Source organism: Tetrao urogallus (genome assembly GCF_951394365.1).
Source record: "Tetrao urogallus genome assembly, chromosome: 5".
Taxonomy (NCBI): domain Eukaryota; kingdom Metazoa; phylum Chordata; class Aves; order Galliformes; family Phasianidae; genus Tetrao; species Tetrao urogallus.
The window spans coordinates 48,036,675-48,055,527 of NC_136818.1; the positions used below are offsets into that span (position 1 = coordinate 48,036,675).

The following is an 18,853-nucleotide window of genomic DNA, read 5'->3' on the forward strand; positions in this document are numbered from 1 at the left end:
TATAGACAGCAATGCTAATGCAACGTAATTAACAGTTAACACTATTAAAAGAAACCGGCAACGTTAAATTCCCAAACATTCATTTAAAAAGGACAAAACAAAAACAAAACAACAAAGAAATAAAGATTAAGTATTATAAAGATACTTTTCTTAATTTAAACAAATATCTAAATGCCTTTCACCTAGAGAAATGTTCAGTAGCATACAAGCATACAGAAGACTCGGTTGGAAACATCACTGTCTTTGAACTGATGTGCTCTACAGACCCTAAGCTGTCATCGGTAGGAGAGTTAACATTTGACATTTTGAAATCATGGTGACTCACGGCATGCAGCCCAAGTGCTGTATTTGGACTCTGCACAGACTACATCCAGAATCATGTTCTTGTCCTGTGCTCCCTCACAGAAAGGGCACCAGAGGATCTTCAACATCCAAAACAATTATGGACTTGTGTTTGCTTTAGTAACCCAAACAAAACCATGTACTTGTAACAGCAAACCATACAGTTACTGCCTCGAAGGAAACAATTGCAGAACTTGAACAAATAAGTACTGAACTACCAAAAGCACTTTACAGACAACTTGGGTTTCAGCAGTTATTCACTGCTGAAACCGCATTCATTGCAGCCACACCAAACACAGTGTAGAGCCTGATAAAATCCCTACAGACAGTGGTAAAGTTGCAGAACGGATTAAGAACGCTCTCATGCAATTGCTCTTCACACAACACAAAAGCAGACATATTTCATCTAATAAGGGGATTGCTGCATCTGTAAGGATGAAATGACTGCATGCCTCCTTGCGGATAACTTAGATATATCTATCATCGAAGTCTCTACCTACCAAAACTCTATTCTCTCCCCAGTGATCAGTCCTGTCCTCCCCAAGCCAGACAGAACACTTTCAAATGAAGCATGTACTGCAATTTAAGCCACTGTAGACATCATTATTTGAATATTTTTTCCATACTCATAATTAAAGGTGCTGGCCTGAATGAGGCTGAAGAATGAGCCCTGGCAATCTAAAAGCGTCTGAGACATAAAACACAGAAATTGAAATTGTTCAGGTTCCAAAGAACTATAAATAGCAGTGATAGTATGAAAAAAAGCAAGTGGAAGACTGAGGTAAAAAAAAAAAAAAAAAACAAAAAAAACCACCCACAAATATAAGCCTCCTAGCACTGAAATCTACAGTATTAAGCTGCAAGGAGCCTCTTTAGTGAGATGCTGGAAAACTCATCTATCCAGTATTTGCTTAATGAGAAACCATACTCCAGAAGTTCTGCAGTAACTAGACGAAGGAGGCTTACTGGGATGCACCAGTTTTCCAGTACACTTGCAGTTTCTGAACAAACATTGCAGCTGAGTGAACAGTTGCACTTCCTCCCTGGTAATAACAGTTTACCTCTCCCATTCACCTATTACATGGCAGAGTAAAAGAAAAATCTTCTGGGAAAATGGATTTATGATCTGCTTTAAAAAATGTGATAAATTCACTCTCTGTTTAAAGTTATTTAGCTCAATTTTTTCCATAAAATATATGCATGAAGAAAAATGTACATTTAGGGAGAGAAAATACATATATAATTTTCATATTTCAATATTTGAAAGAAGACAAACTGCACTGAGAAGCTGACAGGCAAAATGCATTTTATTTCCTGTCCTGCTAAGCATGATGCGTTTTATGCTTGTGGGATAAGTGAGTGCTTTTAAAGCTGTGGATCTAATTTTATCCATGTCAGGAAAAAGAAACAAAGTTATTCAAAAATTTACAAATATCATTAGATGTAGAAACAAAATTTAAATACTTTCATGACCCTGATTTATATCCTGACCTAACTAGGCAAAATAATGGAGATAGAAGTCACTGCTAAAATTTCTCAAACAACTGCTCACAAAACTGGTGCTGTCTCACAACATATTGACCTTCAAACCTGGCAAAACAATCCAGAAAACACTAAAGAACAACCCATGCACTAAGTCTTTAAGACTCGACCCACACATCTTTGCTCAGCGATGTTTACAGCAGACACTGGTGGCACAGTGACGCCCCCCAGCCTGATATTTTCAGGTACTTCATTTAAAGGCTTCTCAACACTCGATACACAATCATATACTCTTTCTTGTGCAACAAAGCTAGCTGCAGTAGCTTTCTAGATCAGCTTTCTACCAGTATAGTGAAAAAATACTTACAGCTTGCTTTCATGGAAGCAGTCACAAACATGGAACTGTGGTACTGTTTAATAAAGACCATCATTTCCAAACACATGCAAGTTACAATAACTGCAAAACCAAAAAAAGCACTGAAAAACTAACAAGAAAGCAGAATACCAGACAGGTTCATAGAGACCACTTCACAGCAATGTATTTTGACCTCAAGTTTTTTCTTTAGTTCTCTGATGCAAAACAGATGAATTGCTACTATTTGTTTGTCATCTCTCAGATTGTTCTTAATTCCTTACATGAAATCACCCTGTTAAACAGCAAAAAACACCCAACCAAACAAAATAATACAAAATGTGGATACAGAAATAATTCCCACAGATACTTTTACATAACCTGACACAGGTAAGAAAATCTCTACCTTAGAATAGCAATCTACTAAATGGTTGAATTAGTAAAATAACAATAATGCTCTCAGACTAAAAAAAAATAAAGACCAAAAAGGCAGATGGTACCAGAGGCACAGCATAAAAATGCATTTATTTTTGTTCAGTACCACAATGTTGCGCTATCAGGTATGAATTGTCAGTTATTATTCTGAGCTCCAGGGAAAGATGAATGATTCACATTTACAAATGCTGACAGTCGCTGCTTCAGACTGTGTCACTACTGGAACTAACACACATCAGAACTTGGTTATGTTATCCAACCAAGTTAAGAGAAGACTTGAAACATGAAAGAAAACCAATAGAAAACATCTACTTATCACATTAAAATCAAGACAATTTCAACTTACAAAACTTCTAAAGTGACAGGTAGATCACTTTAGGAATCAAATTCAAATCAAACACAATTGACAAGTAAGGCAGTATTTTGCACAAAAGCCCCTAATCCAATCTCCCAGCGTGAACGTTGCAGCGAGTATTGGAGCTTCAGCCTCCCCTGGGAAGAAGCAGATTGCCCTCTAGTGTACGTTGGAAAAAGTGATTCAGAAACAACCAAGAGGAAAACTTCCTGCAGATTAACACAAACTCATAACTCTTAAGGAATTTAACCAACAGTTTCTGCAATTAGTTTGACTGATGTTAGATCACTCTTGAAATCATGACATACCTAGAAATCAATGCATCTAGAATTTGAACTAATATTCCAGAACCCAGTTACCATAAGGAAAAATTCTGATATACTTTGTATTTGTTATTCTATATGCATAATTGCATCAGCCTTAGTATTGAAGTTCTGCTACTGTATCTCCCCAAGGTCTGCAGGCTCTTTGGTCTTTGATTTTCCCCATTCAATTGAAAGAAAAAGCAGTTGTTGTTGTTACCACTGTAACAGTATGCAAAGCTTGAAGAAGCCATTCAGGTTTTGAAAAGCTGTGAACTTGATGCAAGATGCTGTATTAAGACTTCATTATTTTTGATAGAAAAGTGAAAACATTCCCAATAGCTGAAGCAAAGGGAAGACAAACACTGCTAGACCAGACTGGCCAGGTGGTCAGTTGACCCCTCCTCTGTAAGTCAAACTTTCAAGAGAGAAACAGCACTAACTCATAGTTTGACTTAGTGACAGGGTACCATATTAAACAAAGAATAAAAAAATCCGTACAAGTCTGAGTTAAATTTCACTATTGTGCCTAAACAATTGGCAAGCACAGGCTTCACTGTATCACCAAAACAGAAGCATCTGTTTCTGACCTTCTGAGAAATCTACTTTCCTGCTGTCCATGGTCACTGATAAAAGTACATTTTTATCCTACAAATGCAGAATGAAAGCCATATATCATACAATTAAATCTTTCTTAATATGAGATTGTATTCAGATACTGAGCCCATTTCCCACTTATTGCAATACCCAAGAAAGAAATTCTGAATCCAAAACAGTAATGAGCACAATTTTTTTTTTTCTTTTTAAAATACAGTCAGGAACCAAGCTGAGTGTTTAATATAGTTTGCCTTTTTGAAGCACAATATGTTTTCTGTTTTAGACAGCTAAGAAACCCTTACAGATTATTCTAATTTGCTAAACTGAAGCATTCAGCACTACTTTTTGGATCTAACTTTTTATGGTCTGTATGCATGGATTTAATTGGCACATCCTAACAGATGAGACAAATGCAGTTAGTACCACAAGTCTCTGCAAGTAAATTAAGACTGATGTAGATGATTACACACTTGAGCTTAGAATGAAAGGTGTACTCAGTGAGCGAGCCAAAATATATCTTCATTTGTGTCTCAGATTTGTCATTTTAAAGAGCAGTTAGGATGCTCTAAGAAAACGTTTTCCAGGAAAGGTAATATTTAATCCTTTTTAAATTTATAACTGATACAATGAGAGACTGACTGATTCAGATGCTTCAAAGACAGCTCATGTATGAAAACTGATTCAACTTGAGAAAAAACGCCACTTATTTTTTAGTTAACTTTATTTTTGGTTTGACTTTTTTTTTTTTTATCATGTTTTGAGTGCTGATAGCCACAACATCCAGCAACTCAGCTGCTTGGCTGATGGTTGGGAGACATGGTGAGAAGCAGCTTTACTAGCCTTGCCTCCCAGCCCTTCACAGCAACTAAATGAAGTGCTATTCAAAAAACTATACTCCACAAACTACACAAAAAAGCCAAGAAAATACAGATATAGCACTTACCTCCCACAACCTGAGATTTAATTCTTTCCCTGAAGCAGCAGGCATACACATACTGGCAGCTGCTATGGGAATAGTGACCCTAATAAAGCTATTAAGAAAATTTCTTTTTGTTTCCAAGCTATTACTTCATGCAGATAATGTATTAGTGATGTCAAAAGTGTAACGCATTAACTACAGATAATGAGAAAAAATTATTTGATTATATTTACACTTCCTATTTTAATACATGTAAAGGAGAATTTTTGTTAGCATGCAAAAAGACTGGATGGGCTGCAGCTTCCACAGCTCCAAAACCCTGACAGAGTAGAACAAGAAAATCATGCAGTTACTTTCTTGCTGAGAAGCCAGAAAAGGCTTATTTCCTATGCCTTTAATCTGCATTGATGAAGCTTACTTCTATTTTCTGATTCTAGGTATGAAAAACTAAAAATAGGTGCAGTTTCACTGAACAGCCTTCAAAGAAAGCAGCTCTGCCGTGACCTGGCTGCTCCACCAGGAGGGTGACCGCTCTAGACTCCTACTAGAGCCAGTGTGGAACAGCTCTTGACCAGGGCAGTTACTGCTGAGTATGACAAAAAATACACTGAAACCACAGCTGTTGAGGGGGATCAAGTCTCTGAGACCTTCAGCACTACCCCAGAGACTGATGACCTAATCCAGCCCTCTGGGTTCAGCTGGGAATAGTCACTATGAAGGACAGTGGGAGATAATGATAACACCACCTTGCACTGAATCCTCAACTTAGCATTTAGCACCTGACAGTCTGTCACTGATTTACTTTACCTCCCCACAACCCTGGTGTTCCTTGCTACATTAGCCAGAAGATTTTTTCCCCCACGTCTGCACAGCAACACTGCTCCAGTAATGGTAACAAGAGAAAGGCAAGAGCGATGCAAGAGCAGAGATATTACTAAAAGGGTGTGCTGAATTCTGGCCTTTCCACTTTCCGCTGACCACGCCTGGCTGTGAGCGACCAGGCCGACTGACACAAGTTGCCTTCAGAAGAAAAGCAGAGCAGCTGTTCTCCTGCTTGCCCTGTTTACCACAGATGCATCAGCTCCTCTTTGGAAATAGTCAGTTCCTCTAGCAGTCCCATAATTAGCTAATTACCATGCTTTAACATCATCATCGTATTTCCCCCTTGACACAGACCAATCTCTTCAAGTCCCATCCCTGAAAAGTTTTAATGTTAAAGAAACTCATTTTCAGCCTTCAAGAGTGTAGGACTTTATACAGCACCAAGCACAAGACTAGATGTTCAGAATACTAAAGTAATCCTAAAGGACTTTCCCTTGCCTATCTCAGGGGTAAAATATACCATAATCTCACTCATTTATTTGCATTCAAAAGTATAACTGATGTGAAACAAGACATAAATGTAAGCAAATGACAGCATTTCTTCAGCATTCTTAATATGTTTCTTAATTCACTACACTTTATTCTCTCATGGCATTTCCCATAATGAAGATTACCTGAGGGTGTCAGCATAAAAACGTCAATGTGGACAGCTGCAGCTTAACAGCCACAATAACTGTAGCTATGAAATTTTGAAGAGATGTAGTGTTTTGGTGGCAATTACAGTTATTGATATTTCTAAAATTCATTTAGGCTTTTATTGTAACTTTAGTAACCAAAAGAAATGTAGTCTATGATATGACTTTGCTAAGGATAAATTGTCACAATCTTAACGTTATTAAAAAACGTGTTTGAATGAATTTAAACTGAGAGTCATATTAAAACTTTCAATCAAAATAAATTACTCTTGATGAAAACACTGAATTAAAAATGATTTAATATTGGTCTAATTTACATGTGAAAAGTATGATTTTATTCAATAAAACAGTAAATATCTGAGTGGTTAAATACAATTAATTTCTGTTAATGTACCCCAATAAAAAACACACTTTTTTGACCCTATGGACATTGTTCAGATTAGCCTCTCATTGAAATCTTCTATTCAAGAAGCAATAAACTAGTCCTTAACCTTGAAAAGCAGCATCCTGAGATTGCAAGCCTAATGCCAGCTCCTGATCTGCCTTAGTAGTGTAAGACGTGAAAGACAGGTTGACCTCTTCCTACTTAACATTTTGTTACCTGTAATAATGCTGCAACTAGAGCACAAGCATCTCTATGCCTCTTTCTCCACAGCAGTTCTTATCACAGGTTGAAGATGGGTATTCATATAACTTCTTAACCCCTCTTTTTGATACAGCGTAATTTAATTTTGTAAATGTTCCATTTCTGTAAAACACAAAATTTAAGTCTCCCCACTATTAACCAGGTGTTATGCTAGGACTTTTGCCTATATTAGTCACTCTTCTCTATAGCTTTAATAACCATTGCCCCTTTCACTCCAGGAAAGCTGTTTTCAATTTGGAATCCATGCTTTTCTAAGGGCTAAAAACCACTTGAAGGACCTTAAATTACATGTCACTTCAATGGCCCTTAAAAATGTTTTCCAAACAGCTATAACAATAGTAACATTGCACAATCTTATTGTTAGGAGCTCAACAGTAATGATACCAGTAGGAGAAAAAAAACAAAACAAAACAAAATAAAGCACCTCAACAGCACACTGTAGCTACAGAGAAATCATTAACGCACAGGCTATACAGATTTCACAAATCACAGATTAGCAGTAGGTGCTTCAGGTGCCATTTTTAGAAGTAACGTGTTCTTGACATCTTAGCTGTATTGCTCTACCTAATTATACTAGTTTATTTAATAGAAGATGCTGATTCTTTTTATAAATCTTATGCAGTTTACAACCTTAGGTCATCACAGCTCAAGAAAACTACTACCACTGCCACATCTTTGTTAAATAAGAACATCACTGTCAATAAGAACAGAAAGAAAGGAAAACCACTGTCACAGAAGGCAGCTCTTTTTAGATTTCACTAATCGCAACATGATGTCCAGTCTTTACTACTTATCTAAGTTACGCAAGAGTTATTACTCGATAATAAAAAAGAACAGATGATTCCTTTCCAGTATGAATTTTATGAGTTTAAAATCAAAATCCAATTTATATTGATGTTCAAATTAATATATTTGCCTGAGATTTCATCTAACTAATGGTTTATACAAAAACAGTACATAAACATTTGTTCAAGTAATTTTTTCCTGACTAGTCACTGAAGCCAAAACCCAAGCATCTCATCCCAAGCCAAACCAAAGACATCTCTCACAGTGAGAAAATGCCTTCCCTCTGATGAGGGAGTCTGTATATTCTGTAATTTTGCCTATCAAATAGAACATGTCATATATATTTGAAAGGCAGGTATGAGGATCTGTAGACAAAAGTAAACAGCTTAAGTAAACAGCAATGCTGCCAAGTAATACATAATACATTTTTGTATATACTCTACTGTTGGCATATTCACAGTACTGTAAATAACAAACAAATGCAAAACTGAAATAACTTACTTTTGAATGATCTTGAAATGATCAGAAAAATTAAATAACAGAATCCTAATAATTAAGTATGCCTGATTCCCTTAGAAAGGCTATGATCATTCTGACCGTGTCCTCCCCCTTATTCCAATTCCTAGTCGTGTATTACAGATTTTGTCTTTTACACGTGCAATATCATTTGGTAATGTTGCTACTAAAAAGTCTGGGACTAACCTTAGTCTCTGTTTATAATAGCCTTCATCTCCATCATCTCTCCATCTTTTTACTTTGCGCTTCCCTACTGTATGTTCTTCCTCCTCAGAGCTTGGAAAGTAGTCAACGTCGTTTTCAGCATCTTTAGAATCCCGCCTCACCGAGTATTTTCCCTTCCCTGACAAATTCCTGAGTTCATAATCAGAATCATTTTCAGCATGTGAAGATGCCTGTTCTTCCTCCTCTTCAACTGCCGCTGGCTCAAGTTGTTCCTCATCAGGTACATACTCAGATTCTCCACTATCATCTTCTTGTCCAGGCTTCAGCTTTGTAGTCCCAAGATTTTTTTTTTCTTTTGGAATACCTGCTTTTGAATGAACCTGAAGGGCATGCTTCTGAAGTTTCTTCAAGTGTTTTTTTAAACGCTTATCTGTTTTTGACAGAACTTTACCTCTTTTTTCCTTTGTAGCAGATATGGGAGCTACGCACTGAACATTTTTGGCTTGTGCTTTCTTCTTCGCTCTTTTGTGAAGGGATAACTTCTTTCTCTCAGATGACAGCTTAGCCTGGTCTGCTAAATACTTTTCAAAATCAGATGCTTCATTTAGCATTAGTCGTCGTGTTTTCCTCTCTGGCTTCTGAGGTATTTTAGTTCCAAACGGGGTCATCTGGCCTGTACGAATAAGCTCTTCCCACTCTGTTTCCTGAACAGGCATAAGCATACTGCCAAGAGATGATGGACCAGGCACTGCAACAAAAAAAAAACAACAGAATAACCACAATGCCTTCCACATGTTCTGAATAACTCCAATACAGGAACAAAATTGTGCATAAAAACCAAATAGATTTAAAGTTTAAAAACAACTGCAAACTAACATATACATTATGTATTACATACATAACATGAAAAGGTCAAAAAAGGCAGAACTAACAAAAAGGTCAAAACAGACTTGTCTTTTTCAAAATTCAAGTTACTTCTAAAATTTCATATAGGAAACATTATGCACGCTCTCAGAATGCTAATACTTCTGGAATAACACACAACAGCAGCAAAAACTAACATAGAAGAATAATCCTTAACACCACATGAACTCTAATGTGTTCCCTGTACTTTCAGCTCAATATGTCATCATATTCACTACAACAAAGCACAGAATTCCCAGAAGCAGTAACAATGTCCACTTCTATTTCTATTACTGATTGTTTAGATTTTCTTATAAGCTTGAAATCTGAAGTCTCCATTAAGCATACCAGGAGAGACAAAAAATTCTTCCCATAAGCTAAAAAAACCCTAAACCCTCCAATACTACAATAGCATTAGGATTATGATTTTAAAAGTCAGATTGACCAAACAGCATACTGTCATTGATAAGCACTACAGTTAAACTGCATACACAGCTACCACACTTATTATATTTGTGTTAACTGTGTTGTCATCTGAAAGCAAGGAGGGGGGATATTTCTTGAATTCAAGAAGCTGAAGGGAAATGCCAACCTAGAATCTATTACTAAAGTCCAAAATTTCACAGTAGCTACAACAGAACTGCCAGCATGGTATGCTACTCTATATGCTATTTAAAGCATCGTATTTATCACTAAAGCATGTTTAATGCATAAAGATGATGCATCTGGCTTGAAACTCCTCCCTCTTCAGCTCATCAGTTTCTCAAACCATAGGAACTGTTCAACTTCATTTCGTCTGTCTTGGGCTCCATACACTTTCTAGCCACATTTCATCACACTAGGTGCCAGAGTTTTCCTGCGTAAACTCATTAGAAGAAAAAAAGCTTAAGATGATTTCCCGCTAAGAAAAGTTTACTGAAGTTTTCATTCTCACTAAAGTTTCTTGACCCAGGAGAGGAACACAAGCTTTCTGAGATTCAGAATCCACATCTGCAATGGACACAGGGCATAAGGATATAGCACAATGAGGGGGAAGGGAGGAGGAATCAGTGCAGAGGACAACATTGTACGGATCCAAACCTGCCCTTCTGGATACCACACCTAATGATGGCGAGTGAAATACAGTTAACCTGGAGTTACAAAATGCAATCTCAGTTTGTAGAGGGCAGTGAAAAAGAAAACAGTGGAACATTTGCATAAGAAACTCAGAGAACAAACATGTTGCTCTGGAAGCTGTTTTTTTTTCTATTCTTTTTTTGTTGTTGTTTTAACGTAGTATTGCCTGATAAAGTACTCCCCTCTTACATTTCTAACTATAATTTTCAACAATAAGAAAAAAACAATTTTGTTAATGCTGACTGATAGCATCCAGCATATAAAATGTAATTCAATCACGATGCTAGTCATCATTATCAAATTAGCTGTGAAAAAATGTTAAGATTTCCAATTTATTAAGCCCAATACTCTAATGTGCATCAGTCATCCCTACTGAGCTGAACAAGGATTAACATCCGTTTCTTAAAACTTCCCACATGAATATGCCAAGATTTGCAATTCTGCAGGTGCAGAAAATGAGTGTTCCTAACACTCTCTTTGAAAACAAGCCACTGAAATGTATTTCCTTATTGGCAAAGATCTTGCAAATTACCTTCAAACAACAAAAGGCAGTACGCCAAAGTAGAGCAGAAGTTTCAGCCTTCTCCCATACATACCTTCATCATCCTCAAATTCAATTTCATTTACTTTATCAAGAATCTCAGTTCCACCAAGAACTGCTTGGAGACGTTTCTGCTTTGCTTTGATCTTCTTTAGCTGTTGCTCCTTGAATGACAATTAGGTACATTATTAAAACTTCAAGCTATTTCAGGATCCTGCTATCCCTTTAAACAATACTTAAGCTATAACACTTACAGTATTTTCTACCAGAAAGTCATACTCAAATGTTCAAAGTATCCCATTTAATTAAAAAGCACAAAATGGTCACAAAGTGTCTGTGATTGATAACTCATAAAATATGCATAAATTTATGTGTACAATCATCTTAAAAATACACAGTAAGACATTACTATTTATACACACATTTCACATGCTCATTATGCATTTTCATGCCCATTTTTCAAGGTCATTTTATAACTATGCTGATACAACCAAAAGCAGCCCTTGGATTAGTGAGATATGTGAGGAATATTAAAAAAAAAAAGTCCATGATTTGCAAGACTGAATTAGTGGCAAATAATCTATTTAAAGCAATTACAATATTCATTAGGATTTATTTATCACCCAGAAGTTTTGGAATGTTTGCTTAGAAAGGAAGAAAAAAACACAAGTCAGACATCTTAATGTATGTTTGTACATAACTAATTCAGGAATGGGTGCAGCTACTTTAACAGCAAAAACTACAAAGTAAAATGCTTTTGAAAAATAAGTGAAAAAATTCAACACTACAGACATTATAACAAGTATAGTTCATTGCTGCAATGAAAATGATTCACATCTAGCTCTTCTGCAACCCCTTTTATCTGACTGTAATGTCTTCAACTGTGTGTTTACCAGTAATATTGCAATTCCCTTGGTGTTGCTATACTCACTAATGAGACAAGAAATTCCAGACAGTAAAACTAACACACAGGCAGTGCAACTTTCCTCATGTGTAACTTTACTTTTTCAAAGTATTTTCCCACATACAGAGGCACATAGTTTAGTAAATAATAAAAATGAAGTTTATGATGCAATCAGCTTTTTTTTGTGCGTGAAGGAAGGTGCTCTTGCCTGCCCAAGTCCTTACATAGCACCTTTCACATCACAAAGCATAGTGTATTCGTGTACATTACAATGTATTACCTCCTACCCAACCATTATCCTTGCTACTGAAGAATTTACATTACAAAACACTCCCTGTGTGACAGCTCTAAGGAAACAGCTCTAACAGTTATTAATTTCCCATTTATCTGAATAATGGAGCAATTCCAACTTTTTCATTTTTTCTTTTTAACTACAACAAAAAGGAAAGTACTAAAAGGCAATTCTCCATATTCAGTTCAAGATGAGCTTCACATAGAGCACCTGCCTCCAAATACACTATGACTTAACCAGAATCTTGAGCATATTGAGATCACTTTTCCAGATTAGATTTTCATATACAGATTGATTTTTACACTTCAAAAGCCATTATAGATGGCTAACAACAGATTTCCAATGAGTTATGAACTTCATCTGCTACTAACGTGCATGATTTCAAGTAATGGGATATCAGGAAAACATAACATGTAATTCCTTGATGACACTTCATGTTTAAGTATGATAGTCATATATCTTCCCATATTTCCAGCTACTTATTCCTAATAGTAAGTTGCTAGACCAGGGCCACTATTCAGTACTGCTTGCTCCTGCTCCCTCTCAGTTGGCCAAACTGTGAATACAACATTATCCCAGTTGCTGAAATGATCAGAAGAATAACTAAAAAGAAACAACTGAAATGGGGTCAGTGGCAAAAAGCCCGAGACTGGACAGAAGTGTGGACAGGAAGCTTTTGAGTTGGGCAATCATTACAGAAATTATTAGGTGCATTTCCATGAGACAGTGAGAAGATCTAAGAACTACATTCCTAATCAGAAGTTTTGCTTTTCTCCCTTCTCCTTCCCATTCACAGATGTACAGGTCTATTGCTTACATTACACTGATGCCTGATTGCTCTACAGCTCCTTTAGCTAACTACCACAGCAGGAAAAAAACTGGAGCAGCTTCTGTCATACCAGCAAGTTACAACAGCTCACAAAAGACAATGATGCACATTACTACAAGAAAGATGCAGTGAAACAGCATCAGGAAAAGGAATACGGGAAATGAAGGCCATGAGAGCTGAGATTTAGACCAACTCTCAAATCATGCTCTAACAATGCTTTATCATTTCGTGAAATACTACCAGGAAGGGTTTAGTTAACTTCATGCAAACCAGTCTTCCAAGCAAGTTTTACAGCTTTGTCTAAAATTTAAGAGTCAACACCCTCCACCCCCAAATAAACATGCAAACAAAAAGCCAACATCAGCCTCCTCCCCCACCCCCTTTTACATCTTTAGTTCAGTTTGTTGTTGTTGTTTTTTTTTTTTTTTTTTTTTTTTGTAGAAAATTAAACCATTTTAAAAGGGAAAGAACAGCAATTTTAGACTGACTCTGCTCTATACAATTAAGCAACAATTATATCACATAATCCAGACCTTAAGCCAAAATATAAGCTAAATACCGTCAGCAAGAAATTAAAGTAATCTAATCACCTTGTTGTATTTTTGCCGTTTTACAGAATCTAATTTTCTGTTTATATCTTTGTTGTTGGCAGCCTGAGGTGAAAGTTGCTCAATAATTTTATCTATTTGTTTCAGAGATGTTGTACATGATCTGAAAAACAAGAAGATTGCAATGTACTATTCAGTTGCAGTAAAGAAAATTAGAACATTCTCAATTCAGACAATTTAAAAATTCCACAGTGTTTAAAGTAAGATTTAAAAAGGACTAGAGTTAAATAAGCACTTTATGACTAAACATCACTAGAAACATTGAAGACTTTAAAAATGTAAACATTAATAAATATTTGTAAACAAAGTTCTACTAATATTAAAACGTCAAAGGAAATGACACTAAACAAACCACAGTTATTTAGTATTCAGAAGCCACAAGCCTGATGTTTACAATAATGGAATGAAGTAGCTGATTTTGCTACTAAAAATAAACAGAATACAATTAAAAAAAAAAAAAACAAACAGCAAAACACCACAAAACAGGCTACAGTGACAAGCATCAAAGATGGAAGCAGCATGGAACTAGCTATAATCAAGCATTGTAACTATTCTTATCAGTTCAATATGTCTTCAGTGGGAAGACTTTCTATTAAACAGATTTTGGGACTCAGGAGTTGGATCTGGAGCTCACTCTTTTCACTCTGTGCACTGTTCTGACATCGTGAAGGTGGCATTGAGGGACACAGTTTTGTGATGGGGCTTTATAGGTCAGGTTGAAGGCAGAACTTCACAGAATCACAGAATTGTAGGGGTTGGAAGGGACCTCCAGAGATCATTGAGTCCAACCCCCCTGCCAAAGCAGGTTTCCTACACCAGGTCGCACAGGTAGGCATCCAGGCAGGTCTTGAACATCTCCAGAGAAGGAGACTCCACCACCTCCCTGGGCAGCCTGTTCCAGTGCTCCGTCACCCTCACTGTAAAGAAGTTCCTTCACACATTTGTGCGGAACTTCCTATGCTGCAGTTTCCGGCCATTTCCCCTTGTCCTGTCTCCACACACCACTGAAAAGAGTCCCAGCCTCACCACTCTGCCCCCCACACCTCAGATATTTATAAACCTGGATCAGGTCCCCTCTCAGTCATCTTTTCTCAAGGCTAAACAGACCCAGTTCCCTCAGCCTTTCTTCATAGGGGAGATGCTCCAAGCCCTTCACCATTTTTGTGGCCCTCCGCTGGACTCTTTCCAAGAGGTCCCTGTCTTCTTTGTACTGGGGAGCCCAGAACTGGACACAGTACTCCAGATGAGGCCTTACCAGGGCAGAGTAGAGGGGGAGGATCACCTCCCTCGACCTGCTGGCCACACTCTTTTTAATGCACCCCAGAATGCCATTGGCCCTCTTGGCCACGAGGGCACACTGCTGGCCCATGGCCAACCTGTTGTCCACCAGGACGCCCAGGTCCCTCTCTGCAGAGCTCCTCTCCAGCAGCTCATCCCCCAACCTGTACTGGTGCATGCAATTACTCCTCCCCAGATGCAAGACTCTACATTTGCTTTTGTTAAACCTCATACTTGATGATCTTGCAGGTGTCTTCCAATTTACATGATTCTATGATACCATACAATAATCTAAATGAGAAACTGTTTGCTTCTACTTTGTAAAACTGTTCACTGTTTGATGTCATTATATACAGATGCTTATTTAGATCACGAGGTATAAATATAGTTTCAAGAAATCAAACTATCTGAAAGAATTAACAGCATATGTACATTAAAATTTCCTTACTTATGTCCTACCATTTTTCTCATTTCTACATAAAATAGCTATAAACTGATTTCCTTTGTTTTCACTATTGCATTTGTTTGCAGGGAGGCACTACCCCACTATCAAAAGCAATTTATCTGTTTCTTCATTTAAATAGCAGAATATTTCACAAGGATATACAAATTAGCATATCAAAGCTTCAGGAAAACGTCCCAGAAAATTCTTCTTGCTTACAAAGCAACTATTATTCCCCTTATATGCAAAGAAGTGCATTACATTGTTCATTTAATTCTTAGGGAGGAAATTGTTGATCACTTAGAACTCCTCAGCTCCAGTCTGGACTCTATCACTGTTTCCCTAGATGTGATCTGCCAGCTGTCAATGCTATCTTCACACATTCAATCCTTCACTCCCGTTAAACCTTTCTGAACCATCCCAACCCCTTTCTCAGTCTTTTTTCTTGCTTTAAACTGTACTATACTCTTGCAGGTCTCTGATCTATTGGTCCTTGCTTCCTTGGACCTAGGGTCTCTTAAAGGCTGCTACTGTCTTCTTCCACAACGCTTTATTTAACAGGACTGAAAGAATTAACTTCAAGCATTTTTTCTTCTACTTTTCCTGCTTAAACTTGCGCAGATGTTATCCCATCATGCAGCTTCTGCTATGAACTCTATACAAACTTCTCAAAAACATTTCTCACCTAGGCTTACCTACAGTTATTCAGTGTTAAAGAACCATCAACTATCACACACTACTCACATTTGCACTTTTGCTGGTCCCTCCATTTAACAACTCATGTGTATCTCTGCTTATTTTCTCAAAGTCAACTTTCAGGCTTACCCTTCTATAAAGGTAAGTTTCTGCAGATCTACACAATTTGTATCCCTGCATGTAAATCTAATTTTAAAATTGTAAGCAGGAAGATGAAAATACAGGGTTAAGAAAAACACTGGGATACCTCTTACAGAAAATATCAATCAACTGATAGGGCTGTGCATCACTCTTTCAATATCTGGATAAATCAAATTGCATTGGCTATGCTCATCTTCTCAATGACCATCTAATCATTATTTCCTTCTGCTACATAACATCTGAAATCAAGCTCCAGTTTTACACACATACTTATTGTTTTACTTCTCCACATCCAAACTGGAAAACTAATACATATGCTTAGTTCTATGCACTCCATAAGAGTTCAAGCAAACAATGGAGGCATACAGTACTCTTGAAGACTAGAAGAGAAACTAGAAGAGAACACTAACACAGCTCAGTGAAAAACGCACACATAAATAACTCTTATCACACAGTAATTCTACAATATCACACAATAATTCTATAATGAGATTAGAAACAGAAAGTTCTAAGATCAAAACACAATGACATGTGGCCCCTATCTCTCAGGGTCTTCTACTATCAATATATCACATTAAGCATTTTATTATTCAAATGCATTCTTGAGGACTTTATACAAACCAGAACAAAGGTTTTTCTGGTTGTAGTACCCTGACAACATGGAGTCACCCAAGTTACAGAAAATAAATGTAACAAGCTACTGAAACAAGGTAGAAGTAGATAACCACATGAAGCATGTAGGATTGAAGAAGTGATACTTTTGTGGTAACTGTGAACAACAAAGCACAACGCAGTTAAACACGGCCCAGGAAACAAACTAGCACTGCAGTACGGTGGGCAACAAAGGAGAAAAAAGGAGATGCGCTCTGTATCTCAGTTCTCTAAAGCCATGATGCATGACTGAACAGGTCAAATAAGAGCAATGCTTCATTGTTCCGATAGTGAAACGCTTTAATCTTTCAGCTTTTAAAAACATGAGGCATTAAGCATAATTTGATTACCAGTAACAGAAAACAACATCAAGGACAGAAGACTTACCTTAAGTCATCCAGCACTGACTGATATTCTTTTTCAGCATCAGCTATTTTTGTTGCTTTGTTAGCTTCATTAATTGCATTATCTACTTGCTGGAGAACTCCTCGCTCCAATACATCCTGGTCATACACATCAACTCCTAAACCTTTGAGCTCAGCAGCCTGTGCACTATATGAAACGGACTGAATCTGCTGCCTGTTGATATGCAGAAGGGGTTGTCCTCTTCTGGGCACCTCCATGGGAACTGCCACAGAAGTGGATGGCTTGCTGTCAGAGTTGTGAACTCCAAAACAATTACCCAGGTCACTGTCATAAATGCCATTTTCTTGTTCAGTTCCTGATTCTTCAGCATTATGGGGGCAAATATTGCTTACACTAGTAATGGAGTCTTGTTCTTGAATACTGTCTGGTAGGTGGCTGCTTTCTGTTGGCATTATCTGTTCAAAAGCAACAAAGAATAGTAAGAACCACATCACCATAACAATATTCATGCGCAAAGTTCCTCATGAAGATGGTGCCCAAACAGAAGCAAAACAAGCACATATCTTCATGTGAAATTGTGATTTCAAAACACCTGGTAGTTCACCTTTCTGTGAGGCATCCTCCATCCAAAGGTTTCTTTCTCCACACTATTTCTACAATCAAAAGGAAGAGTAGCAAAAACATCTTAAAGTCTACAGTATGATACACTCCTAGAAAATGATGATATCAAGAAAAAAAAAGTTTGTAACTATTACTCTCCTCATCAGAGTGAACTGAGCCTTGCATGAACGGTCATGCTCCTGAGGACAAAATAACAAAATCGTACATGACATAAAATACCCTAAACCAAAAGTACAAGCATTCAAAATAGTAAAAGAGTTCAAGCATAAAAAGCAAACCATTAGTATTTAGTAAGTATTTTAAACAGCCTAACATAAGTTTTCTGTGGACAGTATGGAAAAAACAGTCAAGCTGAACACAGACAAAAAGATGTGTTAAACCTAATCAGGAAATTGGTTTTGTTTCCGTATTTGTTGTTGGTAAGAGTACAGCTAGAAAAGCATGCCTGCTTGACATACAACTTTTTACCTTTTCATAAGATAAGAAAATAAGAGGGAGAAGTCAAAGGACAGCTACTGGAGAAAAATCACAATACAAAGCTTCTCAACAGGCAAGAAAAAACAGATCAGGTGTTTGAGAATCAGACCAGGAAACTTGCCAGCAAAAGCACTGCTGTGAACCACTGCAGGCTTCAGTTTGACAGTTCAGCTTTGAAGCAGGACACAGTGCCCTAACAACTAACAGGGAAAGACTCACCACGGCAACCTCGGTGCTGGTATTGTTCAGAGCCTTTAGAAGGAGTGTCTCTGTGAAGGACGGGGCTTAGTTCAACTTCAGGGAGGCACAACCTTTGTGACTGAGGGCGCAGTCAATGAGGACGCTGACTGGGCTGGGGGGCTCAGCATCCCCTCCCAGCACGGCAGCCCGCGGGGCCGGATTCCTGCTCACCCTCTTCTTCCATCAGCCCCGAAGCACATAGCAGGCCAGGCCCTGAGCACAAACACTGTTAGCACACGTTAGCACACAGTTATACCACCCCACCTTCCCGTGAACAGCCCGGGACGGTGTGGCTGCGACAGGAACGCGGCACACGGCCGTCCCTCACGGCTGG

The 18,853-nt window shown here is 37.6% G+C and overlaps 1 protein-coding gene across 1 annotated transcript in view; it reads right to left on the reverse strand.

The window, feature by feature from the left end:
* Positions 1 to 17,678, reverse strand: part of ERCC6 (ERCC excision repair 6, chromatin remodeling factor) — a gene marked incomplete at both ends in the record, with an annotated part of 42,970 nt that extends 25,292 nt beyond the window's left edge. The window contains 4 exons of the mRNA XM_079535390.1: positions 8,436 to 9,162; positions 11,030 to 11,138; positions 13,590 to 13,710; positions 17,203 to 17,678. Coding sequence (XP_079391516.1) covers positions 8,436 to 9,162; positions 11,030 to 11,138; positions 13,590 to 13,710; positions 17,203 to 17,678 — 1,433 coding nt within the window. The remainder of the gene's footprint in view (positions 1 to 8,435; positions 9,163 to 11,029; positions 11,139 to 13,589; positions 13,711 to 17,202) is intronic.
* Between the last annotated feature and the right edge of the window lie 1,175 nt (positions 17,679 to 18,853).